Raw genomic sequence first — 14,364 nt, forward strand, 5'->3', positions numbered from 1 at the left:
TTGAACATTTTTTTTCTACTCATAATTACGAGCAACACTGAAATTCTCAGGAAGAAATCCAAACTTGAGACATTTCAAATGCATCATTGGTAAGTTGAGTGTCATAAATAAGAAGAAAGCAGTGTGATCTTGCTAATACTAATTAACAGATATGAGTAAAGGAATGTGGAGAGAGAGGAAAAAAGGAATTGTAAGCGTTGAGAGATGTCGAAAATGAGAGCTTTAGGAAATTGTTTCATGAGCAATTAATGCTGCTATGAAGATAATCTATCTAGAATTGCATGCTCTAGATGTTTTTGGGTTATTCAAGAAGAACTGAAGAAACGCTCAAGAGAAGGGCTAGTGAGTAGGGTGAGTCCAAGACAAGAAATGGCTTCAGGTACAGAATGTAGGGACATGTTCAGAGTGATCCTTGCCCAGCATCCAAGTGAAGGTGAAGCTTTAAAGGGTGTAGACAATTACTTCCAATGCTTTCTTGGGGGCTGCTAACATGACTGCAAAGATCATGCTCTAATACCGGCAGCATGTTGGGAGCACTCCTTGGGCTTCTGTATTTCTAGTCTGTCTTTAGAGCAACTGGATTTTGGAAGCCTGTTAACTGCTCCATCAAGTGACCAAAATTTATTGATTCAGAAACCATCTCCCTCCTCCCACAAATCCACAAAGTAGCTATTTATAGTATTAATGTCTCTTTGATTCATTATAAGGGCTACTCAGTAGAGACTGTAAATGAGAGCAGGGTAAAAGTGGGAATTTCAGGAGAGGTATATTCCTCCGAAAGTACTTCAGTGGCGTTTGCTTGAAAACCATTTGCCACATAGCAGTGCAATTTGGGACACATTGTCACAAATTATGAGATTCAGGAGCAATATTCTAGATGGAGATTTATTAATGTGGAGGGTGTGTTTGAAGGGGAAGAAAGAGAAATTAATTTAATTCCATTTGCTGATGTGGCTGCGGCACAACTATTTTTAGGTATAATCCAAACAGTGCATATCTTCTCCATTTTGATTAGTAGCAAATTGGCAGGGAGCCAAAAGAATTAGTGTTTCTCAGCACATTATGCCAGAAGTGTACCAATAAAACTAAATTATCTGTGCCAATGTATTTAATTTGAATTACTGCTACGGTTTTTACTTTTTTTCCTTCAAAAGAAGTAATGGGTTCAGCTTTGTTAAAAAAAAAAAAAAAGAACTTTAAAGTGTTCCACAAATGGCAGCAAAAGTTAATAATTTTCTTTTAGGCCCTTGCCTAGAAGCTCTTGCTAAAAACTTAAGTGTTAATATTATTCTGATACTTTGGGGGCAGAATTTCCGCCTGGCAATTTTACATATCGCCAGAGGAAGTCAGTAGATTCAACAAAACGTGAAATTAAAATAAACTAGGAAAATGGGCTTAACGAGGAAAGGTTTCACAATAGCCACTTAGAAGTTATTAATAATGCCAGTTCCAAAGAAAGCATGGACAGAAAAAATAAACTCTATTTGCAAAGTTTTATACAAACAAGTTCACCAAGGGATGAAGCGACAAGCTATACAAATTATACATTTCCACATGGGAAGGAGAATTTATAGATGCTGGAATACCTTGCTACACACTAGAGAACTGTGCAGTCCACAACATAAACTTAATTTCCAATGTAGCAAATCAACGAATCTTGGTCATGCTGAAGGTCACTGCTGTAATGTTAAGGTTTATGCCTTTGGTATTTTATTTCACACAAAGCCACGGGGTAAGGTTGATTTTCTGCATATTCACTGCCCTCCTCCTGTCATTTCTGCTGTGCATTCTCTCACCAGATTAGACAGGATTGGCAGTTTTCTCCTCCCACTGACACAGCCATTGGGATTGGCAAACCAGCTTTGCACATTTCTATATAAATCAATGTCTGTCTTCAAAAACAACCAAAAGTTTTCAGGGGTATTTGGAATCACTGACACCATCTGTTTCTGAATCCTTGTAATACTCAGAGAACTCAGGGAATCACAGAAAAATCTTTTTCTATTTCCTACAAATACATATAAACCAGTCCCAAGATCATAGTGGTTTCCTCTAATTAACTAAAGAATTCAGAGTTGTCTACTAAGTAGTTAAATTATAGATATGTTATTAAAGTTCAAAGGATTTTCATGATTTTAAGATCCGAGGTTTGATGAGCCTATATTTAAATTTTGGGCTGGGGCAATTTCTTTTTATTCAACTGTGAAGAGTTATCTAGACAAAATAATAAATAGGAAGTCAGGAAAGTGAAGCATTAATCTGGTGCTTGAGTGTTCTTCAGATGAAACCGTAGACATTAAGTCTATTAATTTTCTGGTATAAAATTAAAATAAAGAGGAACAAACCCCCTAACAAAATCCATCTTACATACTTGTGGTGGGGGAAGAGAGGATAGAAATGGACTGTATCTAGTTCCTAGGGGAAAGTGTATGGAGATTTCATCCTGAGATTGACTGTTTCACATTCTCCAAAATAAGTTTAAGTATTTATTTCCGTATTTTTAAAGAAGTTTTGCCATCCGCCCCCTACCCCCTCACCTTTATTTTTGCTGGAGAAAGGGTTTAAACTTCATAGCAGGTTTTGTCGAAAGGGCTGCTGTTCATGCAACCTTCTGCTGGTCTTTAAAATATCTACATCACTAATCTTTCTCAGAAGACTGTCTCCTGGTCTCTAGAATAGCCCAGCGCAAAAAAGGATAGTCAGTCTTGATTTTTCTTTGTAGAGAATAGTCTGTCCATGTTTAACCTCAGCATGAATCAAAACTTTATACTCTTTAGTTTCTTTACTGTATGATCATGAAATGAAAAGCTTGTTTAAAAACCCAAAGATAAATACTGAAATAAACTTATTTTGGAGAATGTAGAATTAATCCCAGGATGGAATTTCACCATACATTCCTTAGGAACTAACGTTATGAAAAGTATCCTATCCACAGGGTGTCATAATTTTCTTAGGAAGTTTAAAAATTTCATGTTTGATTTTACCTGCGACCTGTCCACCCAGAACTTCTGCTGAAATGGTTATTTAATTACACAAGAGAAAAAAATATTTACTTAATGCTTTTATAAATTTTTGCTTAACCATGAAAGCATTTTGCATTCTAAACAGCCACTGCAGAAATCTGCACACACGATCATCTGTAGGCTCTGGTTTTCTATCAGAAAACAAAAATAAGTCATGGAAGCCACTTACCGAATTCCAAGTGGGCAACTGGCAGTTTACGGAGTGAGTCTCCTTTCCTGTGTCTCTGCGCAAAGTTGGGGCTGAGTTACCTGCCTTGATCACCTTTTTTTAGAAGACACACAATCCCAGCTGTTATTTCTGAAGTCGACTGCAGCCAATGGGATATTGAAAACACCTACAAGTAGTCTAGAATACCTTGACTCCAGCTGTGAAAATTCAGAGCAAGTCTGCAGCTCGCAGAAGGTGCATGCCTTATTTGGTCTCAAGGCATTTTGCTATGTTATTGAGTCATGAAAAGCTATTAAAGGAGCTCTATGGGAAATACAGCCTATATTTTGAACAAAACCAACTATTTTTTCCGTGATCACTGACCCCTTACAGACACACGGTACATAATCTTGATCGTGCTTCATTGGTATTTATTGCACATGGACCAATTCCTCACACAGTAGTTAGTTGCACCAGAGTATAAATACTTGGCAAAACACACAAAGGAAGGAGAATTTACACACAAGTGTGAAGTTTTACCAGCAGATTCACATGGGCACTGGGACATAAAAAAATAATAAAAAAATTCTTAAGATAATTATATTTATAATATGGATACAGTTACAGTACCATGATAAGAGTATAAAAATCTATTTTTCCAATAAATCATTAGCTCAATAACATAATAGACAACAGAAGTATAGTTTGAATTTTATTTTAGTTTTTAAGATCCGCCCCCGCTCCCTCCCCCCGTTAAAAAATATTTAATTTCTTTTTGTGCAAGTAACATCTTCTGTGGACTTTACAATTCCTAACACTGTGCAAAAATGGCATTTTGAACCACTCCTTTTTTTGTTGTTTTTTGTTTTTACCAACGTGTGCAGTAATCTGAACTGTTTCCGCTTTTTTTTCCTTTTGCTGTCCTGTCTTCAATGGACAGAGTCACATGTCACAGAGGCTCAGCGCCTGGTCCTTCCGACTAATATTGATACATAAATAAGCTGTTTAATATAAACAAGTCTTTCTATCGTGCTGTGCAATGTGCACAGTGTGAGGTAGACACCCCTTGGCCTGACCTCCGAGGCGCGCGGGGACAGCAGGCTTGTCCTACAAAAGGAAAGCAAGGTGAGGCTTGTTCCAAGAATAGCTTAAAATTTCTTGAAACGTGATTTCTGCATCCCTCCTTTCCCTTTATTTTAAGAACAGGAGAAATCATTACTCAGGAATTAAAATGAAATTTTTCTTGAAAGCAAAAGGAAACACGTCCTGACCAATTGTCATTTCCCCCTTCTCTCTCCGGCTGACTGCTCCTGTTCCGGGAATGGGATGGAAGCCAAGTGGATAGACTTTTAAGCCCTAATGCTTCTGCCTTCCCCTACCCGGTGCCCGCAGAAAGTGTCAACAACCACCTGGAAAAAAAAAAAAAAATCTAAAGATGCATCACACGCACACACAAAAGAAGACCGAACCACAAACAGAAAAAAGAACCCAAGAAAAACCGGCAAGCCACTCTCCCACCCCTCCCCAAACTTTCCTTTCCAGGCAACGGTCCGTGGCTCTTCTGTTTGTCTTGGATGCTTCAGACGAGGTTTGTGGGCTTTGAGTTCACCTGCTTTGGGTCTTGAGTAAACACAGATCTCTTTCCCCTGGGAAGCCGCTCAGGGGCGCCCGGGCTTTCCTGCTCCCGGGGGCCAGAGCCCGCGTCCCGGCTGGGGGAGCTGGGGAGGCGCCGCCGGGCCCTACACCTTGGATTCCGAGGCGCAGCCCGGGCGGCTCGGCTCGTCCAGGCTCGAGTCGCTGTCCGCCGCCGCCCCGCCGTTGCAGCCGGCCCAGGGCTCCAGCAGGCGCGCGGGCGGCGCGGCCCCGACGTCGTCGTCGTCGTCCTCGTCGTCGGCCCCGGGCGACGGCGGCGGCCCGGCTACGGCCAGGCAGCCCGAGGCGCGCGGCCGGTCAGCGGCAGCCGCGTGGCCCCCGCAGGCGGCCCGGCGCGCGCAGCACAGCAGGCGCTGGAAGGCCTTGCGGAAGTCGGGGCTGCGGCAGTAGATGATGGGGTTGAAGGCCGAGTTGGCGTAGCCCAGCCAGTTGAAGAAGACGAAGAGGCGGTCGGGGACCAGGTCGCGGTGGAAGGCCTTCACCACGTTGGCCAGGAAGAAGGGCAGCCAGCAGAGCGTGAACACGCCCATGATGATGCCCAGCGTCTTGAGCGCTTTCTGCTCGCGCAGGGCCACGAGGCGCGAGGGCCGCCGCTTGCCGGCGCGCCCGTTGGCCAGCGGGGAGGCGGCGCGCGGGGGCCCCGGCGAGGGTGAGGGCGAGGGCGCGGGCGAGGGCGGCCGCGCGGGGCCGCTAAGGAAGCGGCGCTCGCAGCTGTCGATCTTCTTCACCTGCTTCTGGGCCTCGCGGAACACGCGCAGGTACACGAAAGCCATGATGCACAGGGGCACGTAGAAGGAGACCACGGACGAGGTGATGGCGTAGGCCCGGTTGGTGACGAAATCGCAGCACTGGGGGTCGTTGTAGCAGCGGAGCGCCTCTTCGCTCTCTGCCCGCCACCAATGCATGAGGATGGGCAGGAAGGACACCAGGGCCGAGATGGCCCACACGGTGCACACGAGGGCCCGCGCCCGCGCGCGGGTCAGCAGGCTCTGGTAGCGGAAGGGTGACGTGATGGCGAGGTAGCGGTCCAGGGCGATGACACACAGGGTCTCGATGCTGGCCGTCACGCACAGCACGTCCACCGAGGTCCAGAGCTCGCAGAAGAAGAGGCCGTACTTCCAGCGGCCCCACACCACGATGGTGGCTCCGAACGGCACCACCAGGAGCCCCATGACCAGGTCGGCGCTGGCCAGGGACATGATGAAGAGGTTGGTGAGAGTCTGCAGCCGCGGCGTCTTGGCGATGGCCACGATCACCAGCACGTTGCCCGCCACGATGAGCAGCACGATGAGCGCCATCAGCAGGCCCATACCCGCCGTCCACTGCTGCGACAGCGGCGCAAGGCCCTCGCTGGCTGGGGTCTGCAGCGAGGCGGGCGGCGACGCGGGCACCAGCAGTCGCGCCGCCGTGGCCGCGCCGTCGGGGAGCGGCGTGGCTGACGACAGGTTGCAGGGCTCGGAGGCGCCCAGGGCGAGCGCCCCCGCGCCCATGCCGAGCTGCGGAGGCCGGGGGCGGGGGGTGTGGCGGGGCTGGGCCGTGGTTAGGGAACACCCCAGAGGCCGGGGCGGCAGGGCGCCCAGAGGGAGGTCGCGGCCAGGTCAGGGCAGCCGCGGCGCGGGGCCGGAGGCATGGGCTTCGGGCGCCTTCCTCGCCAGAGCCGAACGCTGTCGCCGCCGCCACTGCCGCCGCTGCTGCTGGAACAGCCACCGGGACCTCAGCATGTTTCTGTGCGCGCTGAGCCCGCAGACCCGGCACCCAGCACCCAGCCCACCCCGCTCGCACTCCCCCAAGCCAACCCCCGGGGCCTCGCGTCAGGCTCGTGCAGCCAATCCGGGCAAAGGCACGCCCCTATCTAGTTCCCCCCCCCCCCCAACTCCCCGCACCCCCTCCCACTGGCAGTTCAGCGGCTTGAGGAGTCCGGGACGGATCGCCTAGCTAGCGCCTTTCCGGCGCCCGCGGTTCCTGCGCGCGCGCTTCTTCCTGAGCCCGCTAGTTGCAGCGCCCTGTTCTCCCTGGCCCAGCGCTGCGCCCGGCTCCCAGCCGCGTCCCCGCCCCCACTTTCGGCTCCCACTCTCTCCTGCGCTCCGCTCACTCCTGCGCCCCTTCTGCCTCTGCATTTGGCTCCCTCCTGCGCACCCGCTCCCCGGGCTTGCCCTCTATCTCCAGTGCGCAGGTTCCCTGCAGAGCGGGGCGCGTGCTCCCTTTAGCGGGGAGGGGACCTCGGTTTTCTCGAAGGGCCAGATTGCCTTGGACAGTCTGTCCGCTGGGGTTGGAGGAGTTTGGCTGCCAGATAGATTCTCGGATGGGGCAGCCTAGCAGAGTGTGTGTAAAACCCTTCCACCGTCAAGAGGGGATCCAGGCAGCCTGCGTCCTGCCCGCTCCGGGGAGCGGAGGCGGGTGTTAGTGGTTAGAGGAAACTTTCCAGCAGAGCGCCTTGCTAGAGCAAACGGCGCATCTGTCAGGAACGCTCTCTGGGCACTGTTCTTGCAAGGAGCTTCTGTTGTTCCAGTGCAGTAGATGCAGAAAGGAAGCGAAGGTTTGTGCATCTGACAGCTGACACTGAGGATCGGTTGGAAAAATACACACTCCCCAGTCCCAGCTAATGAATGTGTGAGTATGATGCAACAGTGTGTGTGGATAATATAACGAGAGAGGCTTAAGGAAACACAAATGTTAACGCAGGGTAAATGACACCGCCACGAAAGAAGAACACAAATTTGAGACTTGTCACGTTCAGTGATAACACCTATATTTTGTGTTTTATTACTCACATGATTTTATAATTTGAGCTGGGTCAGTACAAACAAAAAGGCACTGTCAATTTTGGTTGATTTAATGAACAGAGATTTCAGATTTCTTGGTCTGCTGGGTTGTTTTCTCCTTTGCCCAAATTCCTCGATGCTCAAAGCTTTAGGCTTAGTTGGGAGGGATGAGATAAGAAAATATATAAATACCCAAGAGGATTAAAATCCTATAGAATTTAAAGCTTTATCAGTCGTTGTTGAATTGGGAAATGAATCGGTTTGAAATTAGTGAGTCGCTAGCGTTACATGCGCCGATTGACCACGGGATAGCCGCTAAGACCCCCCAATGCAGCAGCAGCACTGGAGCGCCTCCTCTGATTCGACCACGATAAGGTTCTCAGCTTCGCTTGAACATACAAAGCCTTTAATTGAGTCCTTGAGAAGTAAACAGCTTCTAATTACCCATGTATGGGTGCACGCAAATGTTATGTAATGCTCACACGTCTTTCTAGCGTCTGGACGAAACTCATTCTTATCTTGCAGAGAGAGACTGACTTCCAAAGCTACCGGGGAGCTAAGAGCAATGCCTATTCATTTTATGAAGTCAAGCAGTTTTAACCACCTTGTCTCACTTAAATGCAAACTTGTAAATTTGCTTTAGGCCCAAACTTGATAATCAACGAGTTACAGGGAGTGGGAGTGGGTGATTTAATTGTTTATTCACCCTTGCTCTAGGACTTAGCCTCGTTCTGCCAAGTTGGGGAGGTGGAGGAGGCGGAGCAAGAAAAGGAGAGGGACCAGACGGAGAGGAGGAAGGGGGCGGGGCGCCGAGTTCAGCGTGAGCCTTAGTTCACGTTCACGGGAGTCGCTGCAGACGTGTCTCCCCTTCCTCTTCTTTCTCTTCCCGCTCTCAAGGCGCAGTCTCAAAGCAGCCAAAGGATTAGAAAGTTGAATTTGATGCTGTGGGGGAAAAGGGTTCTGAGTGCTGGGCTGTGTGGGGTGAGGTGTGCGGAATGTGGGGAGGAGGTTTCTATCGGGCACCATCTTTCTGTCAAGTGGTGTTACTGGAATCTGTGCGCCAACCTTAAGTGCCCCTGAAGAGTGAAGGGATTGCATTTCTGTGAACGATAAGGCCAGAACTTGGTTCTAGAGGTTCAGGGCAGAGGCCTGGGTGCCAGTACTTTTAACGTATTTATAAATATGTGTGTAATTGTATGCATACGTGTATGTGCTTCTGTGTGTATATGCATAAACCCACCATATATCTGGGCAACAGATTTGAATTGTCCCCAAATTCTCCTGCTCACTCAGAAATACATCAAGTTTCTCTGAATTTCTGGATAATAAATACATTAAATCACAAATATTCAAACCTAGAAGGTTATTTTAAAAATAGTACCAACATAGGGCTGCTGGCGTAAAGGGATCTCGGGTATTCTTGGGGCTTTCCTTCGGTCGTACTAATGGAAAGCTTTGGAATAGTCCCTATTTAACAAGAGTTAGCTTTCTTTAAAAATAAAATAAAATGTTCTTGGGTCTTCCTTAATTCCTACATTTCATGGCACCTTGTTTTATTGTTTTTTGGGCTTTTTTTGGACATTTTTGAGCTAACATTTTTGGTCCTTAGATAAGAATACAAGATTAAGAAGAAAAGGTTAAACGTATCTACTTATACAGGTTTGACATGTTGCAAGTTCAAAATGAATAACTCCTCCGTTTCGCTATTCCCCACTCGCAACTGTTCTAGGAACCCACAGATTTGACAATCCTTTAGAAACCAGCAGAGAGCTCCAACAAAAAATGCTATTGAGCACCTTGAAAGGAGGCGGGCTTCTTCCTCAGTAATTCCTGCCTCCTCCTCTGCTTTCCCATCCCACTACCGTCACCCCGTACCTGAACTGGCCATGGGTTCCCTTTGATCTCCTGGCCTCTGGTCCTCCCGACTCCGTTTAATCTGGCATACCATAGCCAAATTAATATTTCTAAAATGCTGCTTTGACCAAGATGCTTTTCTGTTCAGAAACCTTAACTCCTCAACTTGGCATTCAAAACCATCGACAGCCCCGTTCCAAGTAGCCTTTCCAGCACTATCTCTTACTAGAACTTTCCATATCACCCTATCATGCAGTTCTGTATTCTTTTTCCTTTTTGGTTCTATACTCTTGTCCTTTTTTTGTATGTATACTCTTTCTCACTGAGTTCCTTCCACCGAGAATCCACTTCCATCTCTGTCTCAATTGATTCAGCCTTCAAGATCTGGCTGATACTTTTTTTTATTTTACAGTTATGCCTACCCACTGCGTCTGGAAATGATGTCCTTTCCTCTGCCTATAGTAGTTATTCTGCTAATTGCATTTCAGGTGGCAATTAACAATAAATTGTCTTTTGGCATCTCTCATATTGTTATCTTATTTAATTTTTATATGTTTTTCTCTTTTTTTTCTCACTCGGACTGTAAGCTTACTGAGAGCCAGGACTATCCAATACATTTTTATATCTCCTATGTTTACTAATATTTACTTAATATTCATTAACATTAAGCTTTGATTCATCACTATTTAATGTTTAATTTATTAAGATATGCTCATATTTACTAGTTTGAGAAATAATTGAGTGTTTTTGGAGTTACAGTCTTCCCTCATGCTTATCGTTTACAGTAGTAATTCATATTCCTATAGCCTAGTCAATATTTTCATGTAAACATTTCAAAATACTTTACAAATACAAGATAGACTCATGAGATAAATACATTTCTTTCATACCTGTTCAATAATAAGTAGAGTGGAACATTGGTAAGAGGTTTTCCAAAGGGTCATGCAAGTCCACATCAGCAAAAAACACTACCTAATTTTCATAAATGTTCAAGGTGAATGACCTTTTTCCTTGGCTTTCATTTATGATACTGTATATCATATCACTTTCATACATTATGATACTGTATAAACATACCAGTTTCAAGATCTAAATTAAATTAAAGGTCCACATGGCGTTGATTAATAGGCCGCTAGCCCACCTATGTTTGTAAGCCAAGAGCTTGGAGAAGACATTTCCATTCTTGAGCTGACTTTGCTAGAAAATGAGATAAAAATAAAAGTGAGCAGCCTAACTGGACAACAGCTGGAAGGTGGGCCAAAGGAGATCTGGGGGGAATTTCCAAGTAAAGCCCAAGAAGTATATCAAACCAGTAAGTTAGCAAAATTTGCCTTGATGCTGATAATAGGTGGCGGGGTTTGTTAATCAGAGCTCAAGTGGCTGTTTCTGAGGAAAGATAGACAACTTTTCACAGAAAGCAATCCTGCTGCTAAAATGGTCACTGAGTGCTAACCAGCCAAGAACAGCCTGCACCCATGGCTGGTGCTTAAGGTCATGGACTGGTTTTGCAGCTACAGTTTTCACAGGGACAAGCGACTCCGTCCACTGTGATGAGAATGAGCACACAGGACGGGGGATAATCAGAGAAAGCAGGGACTATTTGGAAAACTCAGAAAGTCTCCTCTCTCCTGCTTCCTCCCTCTTTGCCTCCTTTTCTTCCTGATGTGTCTAGCGAGTACACTGAACAAGGCTAGAGCCAATAATAATATTTTTCAAAATTTGGATGTATTGGAAAGTATTCAGACCTGGGAGGCAGAAGATCCAGTTTTGTGTCCTTGCCTTGTCACTTTTTGGTTTGACCTTTGGCAGTGGCTTCATCTTTAAAATGGACTCCCCATTTACTGCCCCCCCGGGGTTGTGCATGGATCGAATGAGGTAACATATGCGAAAGCTTCTTGAAATCTCATATAGCACCGTATATTTGTAACGCATCAAATTTGGCCTTATCCAATCATCATGACATTTCAAACCATGAAAGGGTCAGCATCTACTCGTAAGAGAAGAGTCGATTTGCTTAGAAGCTTCTCTTTATCAGTTTAACTGCTTTCTTTCTCACACCAGATATTAATATGATGCAGAGGCTGGGTTACAGTGAACTATTTTGTTCTTCTTGTTGTTTTATTTTTTATTATTTTTTTTTTGAGGAAGATTAGCCCTGAGCTAACTACTGCCAATCCTCCTCTTTTTGCTGAGGAAGACTGGCCCTGAGCTAACATCCGTGCCCATCTTCCTCTACTTTATACGTGGAACACCTGCCACAGTATGGCTTATTGCCAAGTGGTGCTATGTCCACACCTGGGATCCGAACCAGCAAACCCCGGGCTGCTGAGAAGCGGAATGTACGAACTTAACCGCTGTGCCACCGGGCCGGCCCCGACAGTGAACTATTTTTAAATGCCTTTTACCTTTGGCAAATCATCTTATTAAAAAGGTTTTTACCCCCCTTTTTTTGTGCTTTTCCTTTGTATGTACCCTATTCTTTTTTTTTCAAAAAATATTTGTTTATGTGAGTCTCTGAAATAAATTCCTTTCAAGTATGTCAGTGGTAAAATGGCCAGAGAGAAAGGATTTTTTTCTCAAGTCAACTATTTAGAACCACAACTAGTAACTTAAAAAAAAAAAAAAAAAAAGGAAGGCAATGCAATATAAAATTCAGCCAACTTTCAAAAATTCTGTTATTATTCAGTTGTATAATGAATAAAAATTGATTGATCAGCAGCTGAAATCTTGCCTTAAAGTGCTAGTGGCAATGGCAGTATCATTATTTCACATGAAAAGCTTTTGGCCAGGAGCTGTCCTTCAATGTGCCCCAGTCCAGAGCTTGTGAAGACAACAAGCTGTGCTGATTACTGAAAACTCTAAGTCTGGGGGCCGGCCCGGTGGCGCAGCGGTTAAATGCGCACGTTCCCCCTCTGGGTGGCCTGGGGTTCGCCGGTTTGGATCCTGGGTGTGGACGTGGCACCGCTTGGCAAACCAAGCTGTGGTAGGCATCCCACATATAAACTAGAGGAAGATGGGCATGGATGTTAGCTCAGGGCCAGGCTTGCTCAGCAAAAAAGAGGAGAACTGGCAGTAGTTAGCTCAGGGCTAATCTTCCTCAAAAAAAAAGAAAAAAACCACACACACACACACACACACACACACACACACACACAAAACCTCTAGGTTTCATTTTAACAGAGTCATACTGTGTTCCAGATAAAACAACTATATTATAAAAAGCTGAGGAATTTGTAGCAACAAGAATGCCTAAGCCCTTATTTTATGTTTCTGAAGGATAGGAATGATACCTTTTAAATATTTCAGCTCCCATTTATTCTGACCATGTAGTTGGTACTTTGTAAATTCCTGTGGAATACAAGAATCACTTGAGAGCTTAAATTCAGTGGATTCTCTACAAAAGAAGAAGACATTGTGTTTTCCACTCATCCATGGAAGATGGCATCTGGGCCATCCAACTGAATGGAATTGCTGAAGGGCACTGGTGGGAGGAGCTGTTTGTCTGCTCTGTCTCTGGGTGACAGACCAGATTATTTACATTTCTTTCTTTACATTCACTAGACCAAACAGGTATCTTCTTTCATATGTTTTTCCACTTGTATTGTATAGGTATTTTTGTAGTTGACTTACTCATTATTTACATACTGTATAAAAGTGCATCCAGACCCACTCAATAAATAGAGGCATGGGAAGTCCTTGGCCTCAGAAGGACAGCGTCTGAAGAGACTAGTGAAACAGTGCTGCTGCTACTTGGTTTTGATGACCCCTGTGGTCAGGCTCTTGCTTTGAAAATAAATATCAAACCTTTGACATGACATTTATTTTCCATAATGTCTCAGTTTTGCAGCATCCTGGAATAAAACCTGTAGAGACTTTTATCCTATGATAGCTTTCTGTTTTTGGAGCATTATCCTTTAATTAAATATTAAAGGGGCAATGACCTTCTTTGCAGACTTTTTCTAAATATAAATTACTTTTCACACTGGTGGAGAAACGGTTGTTTTTTTCCTCCCCACTTTAATATGGAGAAACTGAAGCATAAGGAGAGAGATGTGCTTTAAGGAAAGGGAAAGGGTGTTCTTGACTTTCCTGCCTCCTGAGCAAATCTTTAATTACCAAAACCTGCATCCTTAACAGATTGTGGCCCACCTATTACTACTCGTCAGCATAATTTAACAGCACATTGTATTTGGGGTCTTGGAGCTGATCATAGAGTAATTTTTAAAATAAATAGCTCTGAACGAGTGAAGAGATTCTATCATGCAATGTTTATTTGTATTTTTCAATTGGTTTAAATATAATAGGTCTAGAAGAATAATCATATTTATCTACACAATGAAATTCTCATTGTTAGTACATTTCAATGTGAATTTCCAAAAGTGCCTCATGAATGCTAACTCTGAAGACAAAAGAACACCAAAGAAAAGCCAAGCAATTAAGTCATTTGGTTTTGTGTTTTGTTTTTTAATCTGTAAGTGGAAAAAAGATTTCACAGAAGACTCTTAGTGAGAATCAAAGGCCCGAAAGTTGTGACAACCTTGGGGATTTTATGTAAGAGGCAAAATGAAGCTGTTTGGGAGTTTGGAACAGAAAATTAAAAAGCAAACTCTACTTGCTTTGTCATTTCTGCATCCTAATACCTTTTCCAAACCAGGTAGCTAAGCCACATATGCACTGAGCTTTGAGGCTCTCTGAGAAGCCTGGAAAATGCACTAAGTTGGTATTGTCATAGTCCTGAAAATATTTTTTTTTCTATTCTGAAAATATCTAAAATGATGGTTTTACTCTGACTTGTCACCATTTCCATCTCCCTCCTTATTTTTCCTCTCTCCTGCTGCCAACCACTCTGCAGTAGGCATTTTTGATGTTTCCCCCCACTACTAATTAAAAGAGATTATATTCATCTTCATATTTTCATAGCTCT

The 14,364-nt window shown here is 44.7% G+C and overlaps 1 protein-coding gene and 2 long non-coding RNA genes across 7 annotated transcripts in view; 1 reads left to right on the forward strand and 2 right to left on the reverse strand.

Annotated features, from left to right (window-relative positions):
- Positions 1-3,412, reverse strand: part of LOC139040031 (uncharacterized) — a 38,187-nt gene extending 34,775 nt beyond the window's left edge. Inside the window, exon 1 of one of the 3 annotated variants that reach the window (XR_011493719.1) lies at positions 3,193-3,347. This is a non-coding gene — a long non-coding RNA (uncharacterized lncRNA). Of the gene's footprint in view, positions 1-3,192 lie in introns of all 3 variants that reach the window. The other 2 variants (XR_011493720.1, XR_011493718.1) reach the window with 2 other exon arrangements.
- A 164-nt stretch (positions 3,413-3,576) lies between these two features.
- ADRB1 (adrenoceptor beta 1) lies at positions 3,577-6,602 on the reverse strand. The gene has a single exon (XM_044750492.2). The coding sequence runs from the start codon at positions 6,312-6,314 to the stop codon at positions 4,911-4,913; it is 1,404 nt and encodes a 467-aa protein (XP_044606427.1). The 5' UTR covers positions 6,315-6,602; the 3' UTR covers positions 3,577-4,910.
- A 147-nt stretch (positions 6,603-6,749) lies between these two features.
- LOC139040032 (uncharacterized) overlaps positions 6,750-14,364 on the forward strand; it is a 127,587-nt gene continuing 119,972 nt past the window's right edge. For all 3 annotated transcript variants that reach the window (XR_011493722.1, XR_011493721.1, XR_011493723.1), the window contains exon 1: positions 6,750-7,434. This is a non-coding gene — a long non-coding RNA (uncharacterized lncRNA). The remainder of the gene's footprint in view (positions 7,435-14,364) is intronic.

This window comes from Equus asinus, chromosome 2 (assembly GCF_041296235.1).
Source record: "Equus asinus isolate D_3611 breed Donkey chromosome 2, EquAss-T2T_v2, whole genome shotgun sequence".
Lineage (NCBI taxonomy): Eukaryota > Metazoa > Chordata > Mammalia > Perissodactyla > Equidae > Equus > Equus asinus.

Excerpts from the sequence above, each read along its gene's own strand:
- ADRB1 (XM_044750492.2), bottom strand. The coding sequence starts at position 6,314 with ATGGGCGCGGGGGCGCTCGCCCTGGGCGCCTCCGAGCCCTGCAACCTG.